General features: G+C 28.2%; 1 protein-coding gene across 1 annotated transcript in view; it reads right to left on the minus strand.

The window, feature by feature from the left end:
• Positions 1 to 749: 749 nt before the first annotated feature.
• Positions 750 to 22,593, minus strand: part of LOC111628935 (afadin-like) — a 111,721-nt gene continuing 89,877 nt past the window's right edge. The window contains 9 exon segments of the mRNA XM_023372793.1: positions 750 to 2,032; positions 6,245 to 6,583; positions 8,368 to 8,544; positions 8,683 to 8,862; positions 9,252 to 9,311; positions 15,200 to 15,335; positions 15,623 to 16,309; positions 19,027 to 19,401; positions 21,924 to 22,311. Coding sequence (XP_023228561.1) covers positions 1,094 to 2,032; positions 6,245 to 6,583; positions 8,368 to 8,544; positions 8,683 to 8,862; positions 9,252 to 9,311; positions 15,200 to 15,335; positions 15,623 to 16,309; positions 19,027 to 19,401; positions 21,924 to 22,311 — 3,281 coding nt within the window. The 3' untranslated portion in view covers positions 750 to 1,093.

Here is a 22,593-nt window from a genome sequence, read left to right on the forward strand (position 1 = left end):
TAAATTTTAAATATCAAATTAAGTCATTTTGAAATTTTATAAATTTTTAGCTCAAATTTTAATGTTTGGCCATTGCCATATTAATCCTAAATCAACTTATTTGATATTTGATTGAGACTTATTTTAATGAGTTATTTAATAAGTTTTTCTTTTAAATTTTTGAAACAATTATATTATTATAATGAAAAAAAAATTACACACAAAAAAGTTCAATGTCTACAAATCTTTTATTAAATATACATGTTTATAGAAATTTGGGATTTTCATTGGTAATAGTTTCATAATTCATTTTTTTTTAATTGTACCAATGATGTTTTTTATGTATATGTATAAAAGTGATATATTTCAAAAAGCTGCCAATATAATTTTGAAAAAAAGCATGTTAATTATTTAGCAGGAGGAAAAAGAGTACTGTTTACAAATGATTCTGGAAGAAATTTTTATCGAATGTTTCCTCAATGGACGGATGCCATTATAACACAGAAGCATTGGTTGCAAATGTCTGTTAAGGCACACAAGCTCCACTCTTCCATATTTTTTTAGATGCGTTATCTGTTCCTGTACAAAATCTTATATGTGAAGTTTCTGGTCTGAATTCCAATGGCAACTTAGGGGAACTAATAGTCTCTTTACTTGGCTTAGTATGATTGCACTCTGTATCTCCTATAGTTATCTTTCTGGAATTATTTCAAGATTTAGTATTAACAGAACTCCAAGAGCTCAAAGTCAAAAACAAAAAAAATCTATCCTTTGAGAACAGACATTGTTCTGATTTTTAATTCACAAGTGTACAAATTTTATTCTCCAGATAACTGATCTTTTCCATTAAATTGTATGATTTCATGGAATTATAATTGGATGTTCTACAATGTTGACATAATAACTTTAAAAATGGATATGTACTGATGTAATTCTATTTGAATGAAAAATGAGATTATCTCAAAAATATAAAAATGTTGTTCATTAAAAATGCACAGTTTTCTACAGAGAATCTGTACATATTTGATAATGTTTATCTAGCAGCTGATTTTTACAAAAAATTGCAAACCAGCAATAAGTAGATTGACAATTATTTATATAATTTAAATATTGTTCATGTATTTCCATTCATATTTGTTTCGATATCTCTCTGAGCTCGAGATATTTTTACCTTGTCCTTTGGCGTTTCTGCTTCTCCCGTTTCCATGGCAAACATTTTCATCTTTTCTCGAAAAGTAAGTTTTTCTGGCCCTGTGCTCTTACCGTATTCGAAATGGTGCTGCAGTCGCTCGGCCTCAATGCGCTGCCTTGGATCACGATATATTTCTTGAGCTCCAATGACACCGGGCGTACTTCCAGCACTGTATGTATTCAAATTTTGGGAATTGTGTGGTGTTGCCAATACCTCATCTATATCCTGAAGTGTATAAGATTGAGAATTTGAATTCATTGTATAATTTGACTGTATCTGATTACACGTTACATTCTGTACAGAATTCTCTTGTAAATCATGATTACCATTAGCATCATAAGTCATTTCTGTTTCCAACTGTGAATCATGAAATGAAACTTTCTTTGGCTGATGAGAATGATTACTGCTATCACCGTTGCGTAATGAAGAGGTACCAACAACACGACTATTACTTGAAGTCATGTGATTTGTGACTTCATAAGATGACTTGCGTTCTGGAGGAGCTGGAGGGGGACCCAAAGATTTGTCATTGTATAAAGAATTTGTTTGAGTTGGTTGGGGTTTTGAAGATGTCATTAATAGAGTATCAAGCCTTTGAGAGCCTGAAGGATGAGGATGTCCATACTGAGAGTAGGCTACTTCATGCATCAAAGTATTTTGATTATAATGATTACTGTATTCTGTTTCAAGAGGAGGAGGAGAAGTCGGTAAAGGAGGTGGAATGTCTTGCTGGTTATTTAATGTCATATCAATCCTAGGTTGAGCATTAATAGCAGTCTGATTATTATATGGTGGTGGAGCTGCATGAGGACTAAATCTTTGTTGTTGCTGTGTAGTTCGCTGTGCTCGATGTTCTTCATCCTAATTAAATATAAAAAATATACATTTTTAATAAAATTTAATGAATATAACACAAAATCAATATACAGGTGTAGAAATCAATTATGATACATGTAAAATAAATTAGTGTTTGAAAATAAAATTATTTTATATTATAAACATCTTCATTTACTATGTAGTTTTTGATTCATCCAGAACATCCTCAAAAATAATTCATCCAGATTAAAATTTTATTATCAATTTCAAATGCAAAAGCAATTTATCCAATAGGGTACTAGGGACAATGGAGTCAAAAGCCTTAGCAATGTCAATATATATTACATAAATAGGAAATTTAAGCTCAAAATTTGATAAAAATTACTGCTGTGTTACAAGGAGGTTACTTATTGTGGAATGATGGTTTATTTAGCCTGAATGTTAGACTGGATATAAACAGGAAGTAATTGAGAAATAAAAATATTTGAAACCTGTTTGTATGAATTTTTGTAACATTATCAGAGTTAATGTTATCAGAGTTAATGTTAGATTTAGGATGATAGGATTTTATTTATTTTTTGGGAATGATGGAAATTAAAGAATAGGACCATTGGGGAGGAATATAACTGGAATTCAAGATTAGGGGAACAGATGAAGGAACAAAGAGGCCATCAAGGGAGCAAGTCTTTTATAAAAAAAATAGACAATATTCAATCAGGACTGTAGGTGGAAGTAACAAGGAAATTTATGGCTTTTTTTAAGAGCTGAAAAGAAAAATAAATGATTGGATGTAGTATTCTCCAAATGGCATGCACCAATATTCTCGGTATGTAATGTTTTATACTGAGCTTCTGAAATTATGTTAAAGTAACATGACTTTATGTTACTATAAACACTGCAGATGCAATCATCATCTGTAGAATTGCAGCATTTTATCTTTGATTTTGAAAATTTAGGAAGTCTGCCAAAAAGTTTTGGGTTCACAGGAAAAATCAGAAACAATTTTTTTGAAAATAGTTCAAATGGATTTTACATTCATTCTGATAACTCTTAATAGCCATGTGATATAAATACAATGATTGGAGATGCCATCCCTTTTCCATCTCTGCCACAAAGTACTAGTACAATTTTGTAATCTTTTCAAAAATTTCATGTGCCATTTTTCACTACCTGTATTAATGCATTTATATGGTAGGTATTTCTCCAAAAAAACAAAAAATAAAAGGACCAGTTACAAGAGCTAAGATAAACTGATAGCTGACACCAATTTATGGCTGACCAGATACAAGTTTTAATAAAACTACTTTGATGTATAAGAGGATCAAGATCTTTATGAACAATTATTTGAATAGCTTGGTAGTCAGAGAGGTTAAGCCTGAAACCAGATTAGTTGTAATTAAAGAGTGGGAAGAAAAAACCAAATCCAAACAGGAATTTTTAAAGTTGAAAAGTTTACAAATTGTTTATAATTAAAAAAATGTTATTCAGGAAGTAATTTTCAGCTCCAATCCAATTGGTATATGAAGGTAACAAATAATATCAAGAGATGTAAGTAAGATTAATACCACCACATAAAAAAACTCAATCCTTTATAGGTTGAAAGAAAAAGAGAAATTACTCAAGAAAGGTAAAAATAACAAAACGCTTAGGACATGGGGTATAAACTGTTATGATGTAACACCGAAAACAGTCAATTCTAATGACTAAAATAGAGTCACAATATTTATAAATGTTATGTACTCGAAAAATGCAACAAGAATTCCTACATTGTGTTGAGTAGTTCGAAATGTCAAGATAAAATTGAAACCCAAAGATTCAATATGCAAAGTATCTTAAGAGTGAGATGTCTCCATTGTTTCAGCTTGTAAAGATCAAAAAAATCATTCAGCAATAAGTATAAATTGATGGGGTCTTTTTTAATTGACCTCACATTTTAAAGAAAAACATTTCTATAGAAATTAAATTTAAAAATTACAAATTCAATTATGCAGTGCAGCGAATTACAGAGACATCTAAAGTGCATCAATAGATAAACTAAAACAACACAACAACAACTTATCAAGAAAAAACTATGATAAAGTCTTAAGATTAAACTCTGAAAATTTTAATTTAAAACACTTAGAATACCTCAATTATATATATATATTATATACAAATATATATAAAACTTTATAAAGAAAATTTTGCTTCTTTTTTCCTACCACTTAACTATACAATAACTTGTTAATGAGTTGTTAATTCAGCTTTGAGTTGCTAAGACTTGTGAGTTCATGGATTTCAAAATTAATTTGCTAAAATACTAGGTTGTTCGGAAAGTAAGTTCGTTTTTTTTTTACCACTAAACAGATTAGTCGTATTTTTCCTGCCATTTTCATTCTAAACTGTATCATCATTATATATTTTGACAGCTAGCATTTTAAGGCTTATTTGTAAAAAATTTTGTTTGATTTTGTGCAATTGTTTGTTTTTTGGTCCCATCAAATATGGAAGATCAAAAGCATTGTTTTCGGCATATTTTGCTCTTTTATTACCAAAAAGATAAGAATGTTGTTCAAGCGAGAAAAAAATGTGTGACGTGTATGGAGAAGATGTATTGAGAGAAAGACAGTGCCAAAACTGGTTTACAAAATTTCGTTCTGGCAATTTCAATATTGAAGATGCACCACGTTCTGGATGGCCAGTTGAAGCCAATGAAAACAANATATACAGGAACATATACGAACTTACTTTCCGAACAATCCAATATATAGCAATAATTTTATTGAGTAATTCATTTGAATTTTTTACATTTAAATTATATAACCTGTAAAAAAATTTTGTTGTTTTCCATATACAGGAACATATACAGGTATATATACAGGAACATATACGAACTTACTTTCCGAACAATCCAATATATAGCAATAATTTTATTGAGTAATTCATTTGAATTTTTTACATTTAAATTATATAACCTGTAAAAAAATTTTGTTGTTTTCCATATACAGGAACATATACAGGTATATATACAGGAACATATACGAACTTACTTTCCGAACAATCCAATATATAGCAATAATTTTATTGAGTAATTCATTTGAATTTTTTACATTTAAATTATATAACCTGTAAAAAAATTTTGTTGTTTTCCATATACAGGAACATATACAGGTATATATACAGGAACATATACGAACTTACTTTCCGAACAATCCAATATATAGCAATAATTTTATTGAGTAATTCATTTGAATTTTTTACATTTAAATTATATAACCTGTAAAAAAATTTTGTTGTTTTCCATATACAGGAACATATACAGGTATATATACAGGAACATATACGAACTTACTTTCCGAACAATCCAATATATAGCAATAATTTTATTGAGTAATTCATTTGAATTTTTTACATTTAAATTATATAACCTGTAAAAAAATTTTGTTGTTTTCCATATACAGGAACATATACAGGTATATATACAGGAACATATACGAACTTACTTTCCGAACAATCCAATATATAGCAATAATTTTATTGAGTAATTCATTTGAATTTTTTACATTTAAATTATATAACCTGTAAAAAAATTTTGTTGTTTTCCATATACAGGAACATATACTTGTATGTGCACAGTTTTTCTTTCATAAAGGAAAGCCATATTTACCTGTCTTCTCCTAGCTTCTCTTAATAGCTGCTCTTCAACTTCCTTTGCTGCTTCAAGTTCTTTCTTCCTATTTACTTCTTCTAATCTTAACTGCTTTAACCTGCCTTCTTGTTCCTAAAATTTAAATAATATTAACTTTTAATTTTAAATTGTATTTTCAATAATGTTTTTAAATTATATATTTATTATAACCAAGTAGAATATAAATATAAATAACAAATTGAAATACCTGTTGATACATTCTCAATAATTATACAGGGACTTTCAAGTATTATGAAATATGAAAAACTTTCATTATTTTTCATCTAGCCTTTTCAAGTAATTAAGTGCATTATAATAAATTTTGTAAAATTTGTTTATTTATAAGAAAGTTGTAACCACAATTCAAAAATATTGGTCATTAATATTGTAATAATTATTATTCAACTTTTAAAACTATAAAAGTTAAGACATGTATTCTGAAAAAGAACTGAAGATGAGATCTGAGAATCTGAAAAATGTTAATAAAATAAAGATTTTTGACTTCTTTAAATCTATTAAAGTTGTAATATTTAAGAATATCTGAGTTAAGAAATCAAATGTCAAGATTTCCATACAAAATTANCTTCATCCTGTCTTCTCCTAGCTTCTCTTAATAGCTGCTCTTCAACTTCCTTTGCTGCTTCAAGTTCTTTCTTCCTATTTACTTCTTCTAATCTTAACTGCTTTAACCTGCCTTCTTGTTCTTATATTTGACTACGTTGTTTATCTAATTGGTGACGTTTCCATTCTTCTTGAGGTGAAAGAACTGATTGTTTCCGATGATGTTCTTGTTCCCATTCTAATCGTTGTTGCCTTGCTCTCTCTAAATCTTCTTGTACTTTCAACAGTCGATAGTTACGTAATATAAAAGACTTTTCAAACATAAATGCAGAGCTACAGCAAAAAGATATAAAACATCTTGAAGATGGCTGTTAATTTTTGTCAAGAACATCATTCTCCAGCGATATCGAGCAGCCAAGTATGCCGCGACGGATACGACGTCACTAATTTAATAGCCATCAATCAGGCTGTGAGAAAGAATGGATTTTGTGCTGAATACTTTATCAAACCTCCGGTTAATATTATTATTAAATTTCCCATACCTATTGAAATAAGTCACGTATTACTTGGTGTAAAATTAGGAGAATATCAGACAACCAGTTTGGAAATTTGGTCTAAATATTGGCCGACAAATTATGACGATAAAGATGAGAAATTCGAGCTAATAGGAAAAAGTACAAATATCATAGAAAGTAATGTATTGTTTGCAAATAACAAGTATGCACCGAGAAAACTTTTTTCTAAGTTACCAAAGAATATGTTACCAGGTGATGTGGCTTCTCGACGATTTACCGCAAAGCAGTATACTAATTTGTCCAGCATCAGTTCTTTACAAATAAGTTTAATCAAAGTTTCACATAGCGGTTTTCCCCTTCTCTCTAAATCAGAAGTCTGGGGACAACCTGCCAGATCTTGTCTGGAATCTGTAGTGATGTCTGTTCTGAAAGCAGAACAGAACTCCCTCCCTTCGTCGTCGTCGTCGTCGCTGTTTAAAAGTGATAAAGACCGTTTTGACAAATTAAAGAATTTGGATTTGGATATAGGCAAGAATGATCATCACTTGGATGAAGACGAATTAGACATTCCTGCAGAATTTATTGATCCCATTACTTGTAGTATTATGACGTTACCCATTGTTTTACCGTCCGGGCACACCATTGACCAGTCGACTTTGGAGAAATATGTAAAAACAGAAGCGTCTTGGGGGAGATTTCCAAATGATCCATTTACGGGCGTACCTTTTAACAGTTATCAGAAACCCGTTCCAAGTGCCAGTTTGAAAGTGCGTATTGACCAATTCTTGTTAAAAAATAATAAACTATATTCAGAAGTACCAAGAACTGTGGGAACCAAAGAACAAGAGAATTCTAAGGGAAGAATATCATCTCTTGTGAATTCGGATGGAAAATTGGAATCAACGCAAGGAACAAAGAGATCGTCCCCAGAATCAAATATGTGTGTAAAGAAACACAAACTCAACATTAATAATGATAGTTCTGGTGTAATGAATATATTTAATTATTATAATCCTATTTCGGAACACCAGAAATCATCATCCTCTCCTACGAACGAAGACGATTTAAAGTTTTCTTCAAATTTGGATGAAGCGTTAAGAGCAACTCTGAGCGGTTGTAANAAACTTTCCTGTAAGAAAGCATATCAATATCTAATGCTGAATGTGTTATGAATGGTATCATAAAGTAGATTATGATAATAGCTGTAAATCTGACTGGATCAATCAAATACAAATTAAGTGAAAGAATAAAATGAAACGATTTATATTTAAAAATGATTATATGAATAAGTAAATATTTTAAAGATTTCCTATTTTGGCATACTGAGTCTCTTATTTCTTAAATATCATAGCACTATCTGTACTTTAATACCTTATAACTGACAATAGGAATGGATCAAGAAATAGTCACTATATTTCCCATTATTTTTGGCCATTTTGTATTAATATACTAAAAAGTAATATTATGGAATATAAAATGAAAGAATAGGTTTATGAAAAGATAAATATACTAAATACAAAGATAATAGATTTTTTTTATTAAATAAAATGTGTGTGAATATAAAAAACATTAATTTTGGTGGATTACCATAATATTAGTATATAGAATCTAATTTACAAAAAATAATTAAAATTTACTTCTATTTGACTATGTTGTTTATCTAATTGGCGACGTTTCCATTCTTCTTGAGGTGAAAGAACTGATTGTTTCTGATGTTGTTCTTGTTCCCATTCTAATCGTCGTTGCCTTGCTCTCTCTAAATCTTCTTGTACTTTCAACATTCTTTCCCTGTTTTCAGCACGATCAAGAAGCTCCTATAAATTTAAATATTACTAATTTATTGCAGTATATATATTTTTTAAACCAAAATTAAAAAGTACTGTTATATATGATATTTAGTCTATTTAAGAAATATCTCATATTTAATTACAATTTATATAAACATTTCCTACCTCATCCTCCTCTTCTTCTTCATCTCCATGCAATTCTTCAGCACGTCTCTGAAATTCTTGTTCTAAGCGAAGAGTTCGTAATCTTTCTTCCTGTTTTGGATTACGACGCTGTAGTGTTTCTAATTCCCTTATTTCATCATCCCGAACTCTACGAGCTTCTTCCAAACGCTGCTTCTGAAGCTAAAATAAATAAATAAAACAGACAAAAAATAAAAAAAATAGCAAATAAGAATGTTAATACTAAATAATTCTTAAATACAGAAGTATCTTCAACAATTATAACTATCTTAAAATATACTTAAACAAATTTAAACACATTATCACAATTACTCTACAGTTTCAAATGTATCACTGATGCAATTTACACTCAACACACATGTCAAACATTTGTTGCATTAGTTATATTTAAAGAAAATAAATAATAGGCACAAACTGAAAATAGAAGTACACAACAACAAACAAGTTTGAAAACATGACTATCAAACATTAAGACAGGTTGATCAGACGTTTAAAAGATAAAGACAATAACATGTTCACTATTCTTTTTGGTGAGTGGGGAACATACTCACTGGATAGCATGTAGTGTTAATTGGTTGAGATGTTTGCAAATAATTCGAACCTTTTTGAATCTAAAGTAAGAAAGATGCAATTTTAAAATAGTAAAGAATAACTGCAATTAAGACATTGCATAAATAATCATTATTAAATAAATTAACTTTGGCAATTACTTTGCACAGTATTCAACCAAATAATTTGTGAAAATTTCAGTTACAATTGGGAATATTTTTTAAAAGTAAGTACTATTAACTGTGTTAATCAAATTAATGTTAATAAAATTATCTAATTTTGTCATAAAAATCAACTTAAAGGAAACTTTTGGAGTGTCATTTTTGTATATGGTGTAAAAAAATTTAATATTTTGTTGGATTATCACTTCTCAAAGTATCATTATCATCACTTTTCCCAACACAGGGATGTCCAACCTGCCATCCACTTAATATTTTTATGTGGCCCATTGCACCATATATTTTTTTAGGTACATTTTCATTTATTTTGGTAAAGTATGCCATAAAAATTATTCTCGTTTCACTGGATACACTTTGATATCATAATGACATAATTGGTGCTAGAAAACTGTACTACCCCACATGCATAACATACTGCTGTAAACAATTCTTTTTGTGCATGGAAAACATCGAAACTGTTGACAGAAATAAGTTGAGTAATTCCCATTTAATTAACATTCTTAGATTTAAGACTAATATCATAAAAGCAGATATTGACAATATTATAATTGAAAGGCAATGTCAAAAATTGCATTAAATTTATTTTTATTTTTGTGAGTATAATTTCTTTTTTTACTATCAATAATACAGTATTGTTTGTAATTATATAAACTTTTTAAAAGCACATATTTATATAAAGTATCTTTGTGGCCCACTGAATGTACTTAAATTTCTAATTTGGCCCATTAGGAAAAAAGGTTGGACAACCTTGGCCCAATAGATGTTAGCAGTATCACATTGACTGGTCAATATTGACCAGTCAATGTGATAAAGAATGTGAAATTTATTACAATGCTTAATGTTGTTTGTCATTATTCATAATGACCAGGCATTGCTTATAAAGCCCATATTCATCACTTAGTCCATAACATATATATCGGTATTAATAATCTATTAATAAACTTAAATAAAATAATACATTAAGTTAAATAAAAAAAATATTAAAACTATATCCATTAATTATTCATAAATGTTCTTTTATAATTGAACTAAATTTCATACTTTGTAATCTTTTTTAATAATCATAAAAGATAATATTTTTAACATTTACTTTCTCTATATAGACATTCTAAAAATTACCTTCCATCAGGAAGTCTTTGCTGAATATGACCTTGAGGTTGGGGTCTATATTCAGGACCAACATGTCCAGATTGACTTCGATGTGGTGAAGGTGGAGGAGGAAGATATTACATAAAATATTTTTTATTGATTATAAAATATAACTGAAATTTTCATACATGATTAATTATAATTTATATACAAAAATGTTATTTATTCAAAATTATATTCTACTTCCATTTATGTTTGAAATTTCTATCTAATGAAAAATTTTGCTTAAATTATAATGACTTAAGATATATCATCATATATTAATAGCAATATTAATCATAAATAATAATTTAGTACATAATAATTTATGCATTAACATGTTAACCACAACCACCATTGAAAAAAAATGTTACATTCTCTTTTTTCTACAGATTTATATTCTTTTCATATTAAAAAATCCAAATTTGTTCTTTGAATTGATTTTTTAAAAACATTTATGCTAATTTTGAAAGTTTTGTTTGAGACACAGTATATATATGTCTCAAGGCTTAGACACATGAATTTACATGTATAAGCTTTGAGTCACATATACTGTACCTAAATTGAAGATTGGTACAAGTTTGTTTTGCATTATTTTTTTAATTCAACTACATTTACAGAAATGCTCTTTGAGGTACTACATGGAGCATATTATGTAATCAGTCATCTTGTACCTTAAAACACTAGGAGAAATTTTTAACACATCACATAAATGGTATCTTGTGGCAGTTAACACGTTAATCTTTGATCTCACATATTCACACAGATTTTAACATTTCAAAAAAATGAATACACAAAACAATAAAAAATAGATTCAAAAATAAAATAAACAATTATACAATAATATAATTTGGATATGAATGAAAGAAAAACAAATCACCAAATAAAAATAGATTGTCTTCTGATTTGATTAAATTTGATCTTGATAATTTACAATTACAAATAGTCAAAGTTCTGTTTTGGGATTCCTATTGTAATTTAAACTGGTTGTAAGTTTAACATAAAAAAATAATGGTAATGAAGAGTTATATAGCCTATAGAGATATAGCCTTATGTGTTGCTTTGAGAACTAACACTGTTTATGTACAGTACAGTATGTATATTGTAAATAAAACCTGATTCATTTTCATGCTTACTAAACATATTGAATTATCAACCCAATGATTTATCATGCTAGAAGAAGATAACTATGTTTACAGCCATCAAAAATCATACTGAGGTGTATCACAATCTTTAAATTGAATTGATCTTATTTTTATTGTTAGTATTTTTAATTTAATTTATTATTAATTTAATCTAACTTTACTACAATACTGAAATTAAAATGATAATACTGAAATGAGCAGTTCTGAAGTCAGTCAGTTTAGTTTATGCTCTTGAAAAGCCAAAATGGACTTGTAGTTAAACAATGATATCTTCTAGTTTAATTACCGGTACCAATGAACACCATTACTAAACCTTTAATTCCAATAACATAGCATTTAATACAATATTGAACTAAGACTTTTGGCCTTTACCAAAATCTCTTTCAGGTTCTTAAATTGTATTCAATATTGTATTAAATGCTATGTTACTGGAATTAAAAGTTTGGTAATGGTGTAGTTAAACAATAATGAGTTATGTAGAATGCCCACAACAGTATTACATTTGACATTTGTTACATTATGTTGATAATAAGTGTTAATACTTGAACTCAAAAATAATTTTTTTTAGTATACTAGCTTCACCTGTCATAAATACTGTTTTTCATAAGTCATGAACTGACTACATGTTCTTAAAGGCAAATTTTACTGTATCAAATGAAAAGTTATAAATTTTGTTTTCTTCAAACTTCTTCATAATTTGACAGTAATACGTTTAAATAAAAAAGAAAATTTTAAAACTTCAAACAGCAGTTATCAAAAACAAAAGTATTGTTTTGGAAATCTTTAAAAAGAATATAAAAGATTACTGTGATAATTTTTACTTTTACTTCCCAACTCAGAAACTAAGATATTGACTTACAGAAAAATTCTGTTATTGTGATAATTTTCTAATTGTAATAAACTAATAATTTAACATTATTGATGATATTATTATGTTAATTAATTCAAACACGTAACTTCACATATAAGTAGGAACAGAAATACATAGTAATTGACTGAATAGAAAAACAAAGTAAGGAAAACAAGTAAAAAAATAGAAAATATTAAAATTGAATTTATCTGATAGAATATTAATCTGAATGCACATTAAAATATAATGGCTGTACTGTATAACACATTATACAGTACAGCGTTGATTATCTGAATCAATTGGGGACTAGGGTTGTTTGGAAAATCAATTTTTCGGATAACCAATTATGTATGAAAAAATATATTAATTGACTGAATAGAAAAACAAAGTAAGGAAAACAAGTAAAAAAATAGAAAATATTAAAAATTTATCTGATAGAATATTAATCTGAATGCACATTAAAATATAATGGCTGTACTGTATAACACATTATAAAGTACAGCGTTGATTATCTGAATCAATTGGGGACTAGGGTTGTTTGGAAAATCAATTTTTCGGATAACCAATTATGTATGAAAAAATATATTATTAATATAGTATATTAGTAAATCCCATTAATAGTATATTAATATATCCCATGTTTAAATTTTTCTGTGTTGCATGTCACTTTGCATTGAATTTTTGCTGATGTTAAGCCTAACAAAAATTTTTTAATAATAATCGTGGCTATTGTATCATTAAACATTATTTCTTTATTTTGTACAAACAAAAAAAAATTATACTTTAGAAGTTAATCTAGTATCAAAAACATTCGATTTAGCATGACACAGTCTGAATGGAATGCTTTTGGTTAACGATTCGGTTGATCGGCATTCGAATAATCAACGCTCTACTGTAATTCATTTTATTTTGTGTATAGATAGTTAATAATAATTTTTAAAAATTTGAAAGCTTAAGACAAATGTGTACCTAAATATAAACTAAGACTAGATACAAAAAGTTTATTCTGTTTAAATAGATATTGGAACCAAATAATTCAATAAAATCCCAATCCTCTAAACAACTAAACTATCAATATATTGACATATGATAAATTATCCTAAATCACTTAATAATTTTATGAGAATCTGTAATAAAATAAGCTAAGTTCTGTTTCAATTTTAAAGAAAATGTTCACTAAAATTTTTCTGAAAATCTTTGCTATCTTGAAGAAATATGCAAAACAAAAAAGCCATCTTTATTTACTAAAAACTTTACATTTAAATAAATTTATAATGAAATAGAGTAAATGATTTCTAATGGATAATAAAAAAGGTACAAGAATTATGAAGTTATTTCAATTAAATTAGTAAATTTAGTAAATTAAAAATAGATTCATTTCCAATCATAAAAAACTTTCTGCAATCTGCAGAATTTCTTTAACAAAATCTATTAATATCTTTACAACATTTTAAAGATATACAGATAAATTATATGATTATTTTCCAGTTTCAGTTACTAATAAAAATTATGAATGTTAGAAAAAAAATAAAAAAATAAGATCAACAGAAGAAATTGTATCATCAATTCAAGCAATTATTAATGAATTTCAATAAAATAAAAAAACATAAGTTATTATCTGATATTGTTGACAAGGCCAAAAATTCTGTTTCCTAAGTAAAAAATATAGAATGGTCTGCTTGAAAGTACCCAATTAAATTTGGTTACAAAATAATTAATGGTTAAAGTTATAAGTTCACCAAAGATTTTATATGACAAAAAAATCTCATCAAATTTCATTGAGAAAAATTGCCACATCTCTATATACACTCCAGGAGTCACAGCGACATCAAGATGTAAGTGTATATAGTAGGCAATTTCCTACTATATACACTGCAGCATGTCCTGTCTCAGTGACAATGGCAGAAATGATGTACTCCTGAAAATCCTTAAGGTCTCTGACTGAAGTTCATAAACCATATTTTTCATGTAACCCAACATAAAGAAATCTAAGAGTCAAGATTGGGAGATCTTAACAGCCACATTAACAGACATACCACACCATGACCTGTCCTTTCTCATGCGGCAAAACCAGGACTAGACAACAATGTTAGTGATTCGACTTCTGCACTATCTTGCAATATGAAAAAATCTATAAAACTCGATGAGTTTTCTCATCAGAAGCCACTTGTTGCTTTTCTTATCTTATCTTAAAGCATTCATTTTTTAAGGTGAATTAAAAATTGGGTACTTTCAAGCAGAAAACCCTGTATTTTTGATGTCAAAAAGGAAAAAAAGAATAGGAAATCAAACTTATAATTTTAACAATATATCATAAACCAAAATAAGTAGAACTTGTTTCTACGATGATATGATATAAATATATTTTTCTTTAATCTCAATCTTTTTCAGTCCTCTCAATATCTATAATGTTTTTCTTTATTGTTTTATTTCTTAATTTTAAAAATAATTATTTCAGTTTATTTTGTGCATTATAATTCATAAAATTTTGAAAGTCAACAACAAAAGTTATTGAAATCTGAACAAACTCACAACTTAACTTATAAATTTAAGATCACAGAAGTCTTCAAAAACTTAAAAGTTAAAATAACTATTCCACATTTATACAGTTTTATGTTACTTAAAATAAATTTATACGTATGTATTACCTTCTCTTTTTCTTCTCTTTCCCACGGTGAAGGACTAGCTAAACTTGAAGAATCTTTTTTATCTTGAGATGATGGATGTCCAGAAACAGAGAGCGAACGTAAAGTATCAAATGTAACTTGTTTTTGACCTTGAGCACTAAAATTATTAATAATATTTATGTTAACATGTATTAATGTTTAAAATTCAATTTATTTATAAAGTTTTTAGTTTAATTATATTTTTAATTACAAAAACAAAAATTTTAAACAAGGAAACTTCATTTGTTTATATTGCACTTCAATCATTAAAAAATGTTTTGTCTATGCCTATATTTCATAGTTTAATTGCAGAAATTTATATAGTAATTGATCATAAAATACTTTTTCTACTTTGCTTTAATTAAATTGCTATAATTAAGTTAATTCATTATGTTAAATACAAACCTTTGAATGATAGAAGATTGCTTTGCAAATGCTGCACTTATTCTAGGATCTAGATAAGGTGGTTTTCCAATATTTGAATGATTTTCTCCAGGTCTTGGAGGATAACCAGAAGGACCATAACGATAACTGACAGCAGGTGGAGGAGGCCTCTGTTGTGAAGTTAAATGACTATTGCTTGATGTTAATGGATTTGATGAATCCTGGTATGCATTATGATTTTCTGGTAAGTTATCATGGCGACTATTATATCCATATTGTTTATGAGATTTTTCATTTCCTGAATGTGGTCTTGGTTTTGGAGCTGGAGGTGGTGGTGGTCCACCAATTGTGTTTGTACGAGGACCTTGTGGTCCTGGTGGAGAATTATAAGAACCAGGACCAGGATATCCTGGAGGTGGTTGTCTATTACTCTGTGGAAGCATCCCAGACTGAGGAGATCTCATGACACCCCATGGTTGATTTGACTGTTGATGATTGCGCTCTTCTCTACGACGGACTTCTTCTCTCATTTCCTCCATCTTAGCTTCTTGGCGAATTAAATCACGCTGCCGAGATTCAACGTGCTGAGGTTGAATATGGCCATGACTATAACTTGGAAGGTAGTTACGAGAATTATGATCTCCGTAAGGTACATTTTCTGGAATTGCTTCATTAAAGAAATGCTGATCTGGAGGATTATGATATTCTCTGTATAAAAATTTTTTATATTAAGTTATTGTTAGATAATACATAATACAGATTACACTACACACATATATTATGTTAATAAATATTAAAATTAAAAGCAAATATGATACAATCAATTAAAATATTTGAAGTCATTAAATTATAACATTGTTATAAGTTAGAATATAATAACTCAAATTCATTTCAATAAATGATGTTACAGTCTTAAATTAAGATTATATTTTACAGAATAACTGAATAGTGCCTCCTTTTTAAAATTTTACATTAAAAAGTTATAAAGATGTAAGTGAAAAATATACAATATTTGTTTATGATGAGAACATAAGAATAAAACATTTAAAAATTATGTATTTGGATATATTAATACTAACGAGTTCTTTCTTGTCAAAATCCTTACTACAATAGTAAACAAAACTTATCATATAATAATAGTATACAGTAGGACCTTGCCACATGCAATATTAGATTTATATTATTGGCAACCTGAAAAAAATAAAAAATATATAAAATAAAAATTCTTAATTGCACACTAAATCCACACTAATTTTTAAAGTGCATTGCAGCATCTCATTCACTCTCATTCTGGAATTCATTACTTGGAATTGTTTCTTTGTTTCGCTCTAAACACTCTGATTCACATCAGCCTTTGTTCATAGTATTTGCATGTCATGTCATGTCTGTGGATACCAGTGCTTCTTATAAATTTATGCTAATTACTTTGCAAATATGGTATCATAGTGCAAGGATAGTGATGCTGATAGCTCTGATAAGACAAAGAAAAGCTGTAAAGTACCTACTTTAGAGGAAAAGATTAATATTTTAAATTTAGTGAGAAAAGATAAGTCTGCTACCAAAACTTTTTCAAAGTTATTATGATTTATGATATCATGCTATTTATTGTTATATAAGAAATATTTAATAATTAATACAGTTCACTATTTTATGCAAATTTCTGCTTATGTGAGAGGACTTAGAATGTATTGGTTGCATATGGCAGGACTCTACTGTATTTACATTAGTATAAATGCAAGAATATGTAAAGTTGTAATATGTAAGACATTAATAAAAAAATGCATAATAATAAAATTAGACAAGATTAAAAGATAAGCCAGAAAAGATATAATTTTACAAAACGAACTGAGGAAACTTAAAAGTTTTCCCAGTTCTTTATGCAAGATTATAGGAAATCTTATTTTGTTATATATATATATATATATATGGTATATGTTATGGGCCAAGGTGATTAATAGGTCATTATTTATAATGTCCAGCCATTATGAATAATGACTAAATTGACCACGCAGCCTGATAAATATTGATTAATTTATTAAATTGATCAGACAATAAGCATAAAGTTACATTCCCTTTGGGCAATTTGATTTTCCAAAAAAAGTCCACTTTTTTCATTAAGAATTATTTATTTTTGGAAATTATTTCAAAGTATTTTAGGAGAAACTTGCTCATATTATATGGTTTATATTAAGTTAAAAGGTATATATATTACATTAAACTCTTTATTAATCAACACACACTATATAATAGATAGAATCATTATTAAATAAATTAACTTTGGCAATTACTTTGCACAGTATTCAACCAAATAATTTGTGAAAATTTCAGTTACAATTGGGAATATTTTTTAAAAGTAAGTACTATTAACTGTGTTAATCAAATTAATGTTAATAAAATTATCTAATTTTGTCATAAAAATCAACTTAAAGGAAACTTTTGGAGTGTCATTTTTGTATATGGTGTAAAAAAATTTAATATTTTGTTGGATTATCACTTCTCAAAGTATCATTATCATCACTTTTCCCAACACAGGGATGTCCAACCTGCCATCCACTTAATATTTTTATGTGGCCCATTGCACCATATATTTTTTTAGGTACATTTTCATTTATTTTGGTAAAGTATGCCATAAAAATTATTCTCGTTTCACTGGATACACTTTGATATCATAATGACATAATTGGTGCTAGAAAACTGTACTACCCCACATGCATAACATACTGCTGTAAACAATTCTTTTTGTGCATGGAAAACATCGAAACTGTTGACAGAAATAAGTTGAGTAATTCCCATTTAATTAACATTCTTAGATTTAAGACTAATATCATAAAAGCAGATATTGACAATATTATAATTGAAAGGCAATGTCAAAAATCGCATTAAATTTATTTTTATTTTTGTGAGTATAATTTCTTTTTTTACTATCAATAATACAGTATTGTTTGTAATTATATAAACTTTTTAAAAGCACATATTTATATAAAGTATCTTTGTGGCCCACTGAATGTACTTAAATTTCTAATTTGGCCCATTAGGAAAAAAGGTTGGACAACCTTGGCCCAATAGATGTTAGCAGTATCACATTGACTGGTCAATATTGACCAGTCAATGTGATAAAGAATGTGAAATTTATTACAATGCTTAATGTTGTTTGTCATTATTCATAATGACCAGGCATTGCTTATAAAGCCCATATTCATCACTTAGTCCATAACATATATATCGGTATTAATAATCTATTAATAAACTTAAATAAAATAATACATTAAGTTAAATAAAAAAAATATTAAAACTATATCCATTAATTATTCATAAATGTTCTTTTATAATTGAACTAAATTTCATACTTTGTAATCTTTTTTAATAATCATAAAAGATAATATTTTTAACATTTACTTTCTCTATATAGACATTCTAAAAATTACCTTCCATCAGGAAGTCTTTGCTGAATATGACCTTGAGGTTGGGGTCTATATTCAGGACCAACATGTCCAGATTGACTTCGATGTGGTGAAGGTGGAGGAGGAAGTGAAGTGCCAGTATTATGCATATAACCCAAAGAATTAACATACTGTTCTTGTTCACGTGGTGATACAAGAGTAGAAAGTGGTCTTGAACGATCTAATGATGATTGGGTCATCATCTGTTGATGATCTGGTCGATTTAATGAGGAATGTGAACCATGAATTATTTTTGGAATATGTTGTTGCTGCTGCTGCTGTGGTAATTGCTGCTGTTGATGTTGTTGTTGTTGCTGCTGCTGTTGCTGTTGCTGTTGAGAATATTGAGTTGGAGTAGGCCTAATAATAAAATTATATAACATATAATTAACAAATTAATTCAAAAGTATTGAATATATGCAATTTATATTTCTATAATTGTTCATTTAATATTCAATTTGTAATTTATGTACTTTATTTTGCTAATTTATTTAAATTAGTTTACAGATATAATTTTATAACATCTGACAGAACACTTTGCCCAAATGCTAAAAATTTATAATTTAATTTTAATTAAACACAAAAATTAGAAGCACACTACATAATATTTATTCATATTTAAAATTACAGTCAAACCTCTGTTTTCAAATATCTCACTTTTCAAACAAATCAATTCACAAACAGAATTTCAAACTCACAACTGCACTGGTTGCAATATAATAACTTGGTTGCTGAGCAAGCTAACTTGGCAAGAGCCAGCCACAGATCAGAGACACACAAATGGTCAACTCCCTGTAATTCCTATGTTAAAGAAAATCATTGGCCTAACCAATCAACAATAAGACTACTGATTCAGAAGTTAGTGGTACCAGATTGCCCATGTAATTAGATGTCACGACACAAATCATCTATGACATTGCTATTTAAATTAGATTTCAATGGGCATGCAGAAAAGATACTACTTCTGATTCTCATCACAACTGAATTTAAATCAAATTAAATTAAAAACTCATTAATTGACATTCATGTAATATAAATGGCATCCAAGAATTTGTGTTTAAAAGTGCTTAATTCAAATTAAATAACAAAAATTTATTATATATAATACAGTAGTATACTATATATAATATTACATTGTATTTTTAGGCATTTTTATGCATAAAATACAGCTTAAAAAAAAGGCAAAAAAAAGCTGTTTAATAGTGTCAATTAAAAATGGTAGTTTCTGGAAAAATTGCAATGGAGAAGAATATATTCAGGAAATAATGGATTTTTCATATATTTTTACTTTCCTGGCTCTGTTATATATAACAAAGGCAAGGGTTGTGCTGCACAATGACAATAAAAGCATAATACTGGCAATAAGAACTAGACTGCTTATTTCAACATTTAGCTTGAAAGTGAATCACAAAGCATGCTTCAGGAAAAACAGTAGAATGTCAAGCTTCTGTGGATGGGAGTTCTGTGCACCACATATCTAGCAATGTCATGGTGTCATACAGCAAGTTTGAACAGGAAAGTGGGAAGTAATGTTGAAAAAGTAAGCAGTTTACTTGCAATGTTGCCCAGAGTTTCCAGATTGGGAATTTTTTTTATGGGCTGACAGAAAATTTGGGAATTTTTGGGGTGACATTTTTCCACTTTGATCTTTTTTCAGTAGACTAAAGTGTAAAAATTTTGAAATGACAGAACCTATGACGTATTGTTTAAGCATCTGTGATCAAATGTGTTATTCAGAATTATTTGTTATAAAATTATTCAAAAATGGTTCCTATTTTTAAGTAACAGCTTAAGATGTTATTTTTGCTTTCAAGACTCCAAACTGTTACCAACACCTGCAATTAATTACAAGTAAAACTGTTGGCAATAAATAATATGAAGTTGCAAAAAAATGTAAAACTAGCAAAATGGTTGGTCATTTTCTTTTTCCAGAGCAACCCCTGTAGAGGGAAAGTATGACAATTAGTCAAGAAATGCAAAAAAATGTGGGTATTTTTTTCTGTATGTATGAATGACATGGGGGAACGATTTTGTTCACCCACTTTAAACTGTGCTTTGTCAAAAATTCCTGAAATTTTGCAGGAGGTTTGTGTATTAGGAAGATTGATTATATTAAATTTTGGTGGTTGAAAGGTTGAGGGTGTGGGGAGATAGAGGGGGGTTGTGTGTCATATCTCAAATAGGATCAGATTTAATGACAATTTACTCATTATGAACATTTACAATTTTTTATAAAATTCGTCCCAACCCTCAAAATTAAGCTTTTTGCTACTTTATGATAATTAAAAATATAAAAAGTTTTTTAATAATATATCATAACAGATAACACCACTTGCAGTTTTAAATGCTGCTGAGAAAGTTAAAAAACTCACTGCTGGATTTTTTAAATATGCTCTTGGAAGTTTAGATAAAGACATTCCTGTTGGATGAATTCTTAATTGCAATTTAAAACTGCCAAATAACCTGTACAGTACAGTCACATAACCTGCACTCACTATAAAACTGACTTTTAAACACACAAAATCCACAGTTTATTCAAGGCAGTTATATTAATTTAAATATAGTGAGTATCTGAATGTTAAAAATTAATTATAACAAAAATCTCTAATATGTTTAGAACATTGTTTTTATAACACCTGCTTACAACTGTTATACTGGTTGCTCTTCAAATATATCATGTTCTTCAATTTCAGATTACATTTATAATTTTATAATGATAATTATAACAATATCAGTAGAATAACAAGGCATTGCTGTATTCTGCATAGGTATATTTCTAATACTAACTTATTATTTTAAATTAAAAAATATCAAATTTTAGTATTTTCCATATTTTATAGTTATTATAAATAAATTGTTAAACAATTTTCAATGACCCTTACCTTGATAATGAATGACTATTTTGTTGTTGATACATGCTAATATTTTGATAATGTCTTTCTTCTTGAATTAATTGTTGTGCTTGTTGCGACTGATGATGTAAATTTGGTTGTGATCCAGGTCGACCTACAGGTCCAGGAGTTGCACTGTAAGCTGGTGGTGGATGTCCTACTGGTGGTATATAAGGATATCTGTCATTTGATGTTTCTTGTCTAAGGTTATTGGTAGATTTTGAACGACCTGCTGAATCATTAGGAATTGGACCAGAGAATTCTGCAGCTTTTGGTATAGATGTAGTAGATGAAGTGCGACTGTACGCTGGATTATATACTTCATGAGATCGTGAACTTGTGCTAGGTGGTCGATTTGTATCTTGAACAGATTGTCCACCTGAAGTATGAGTAAAAATAGATAACAATTTCAATCACAAGAAATATTTATATTTTAAAATTATTCATTGTGACATCTCACAATACTCGGATGCAATGTTTAATCATATTTTTAATTTATTTAATTTAAAATATATGCTCTCCATCTCAAATTAATACTATAATATCTTTGCCCCTGTACATCATAGTTTTCTGTTAGCAATGGAGTTATGCTAGCCATCTATCTAACTTTTTGAATTGAAATAATGTGACTTCTGGTTTTCAAGGGAAGTTCATATGTAGT

This window comes from Centruroides sculpturatus, unplaced genomic scaffold (genome assembly GCF_000671375.1).
Source record: "Centruroides sculpturatus isolate CEXI.00-Female unplaced genomic scaffold, Cexi_2.0 scaffold611, whole genome shotgun sequence".
NCBI lineage: Eukaryota > Metazoa > Arthropoda > Arachnida > Scorpiones > Buthidae > Centruroides > Centruroides sculpturatus.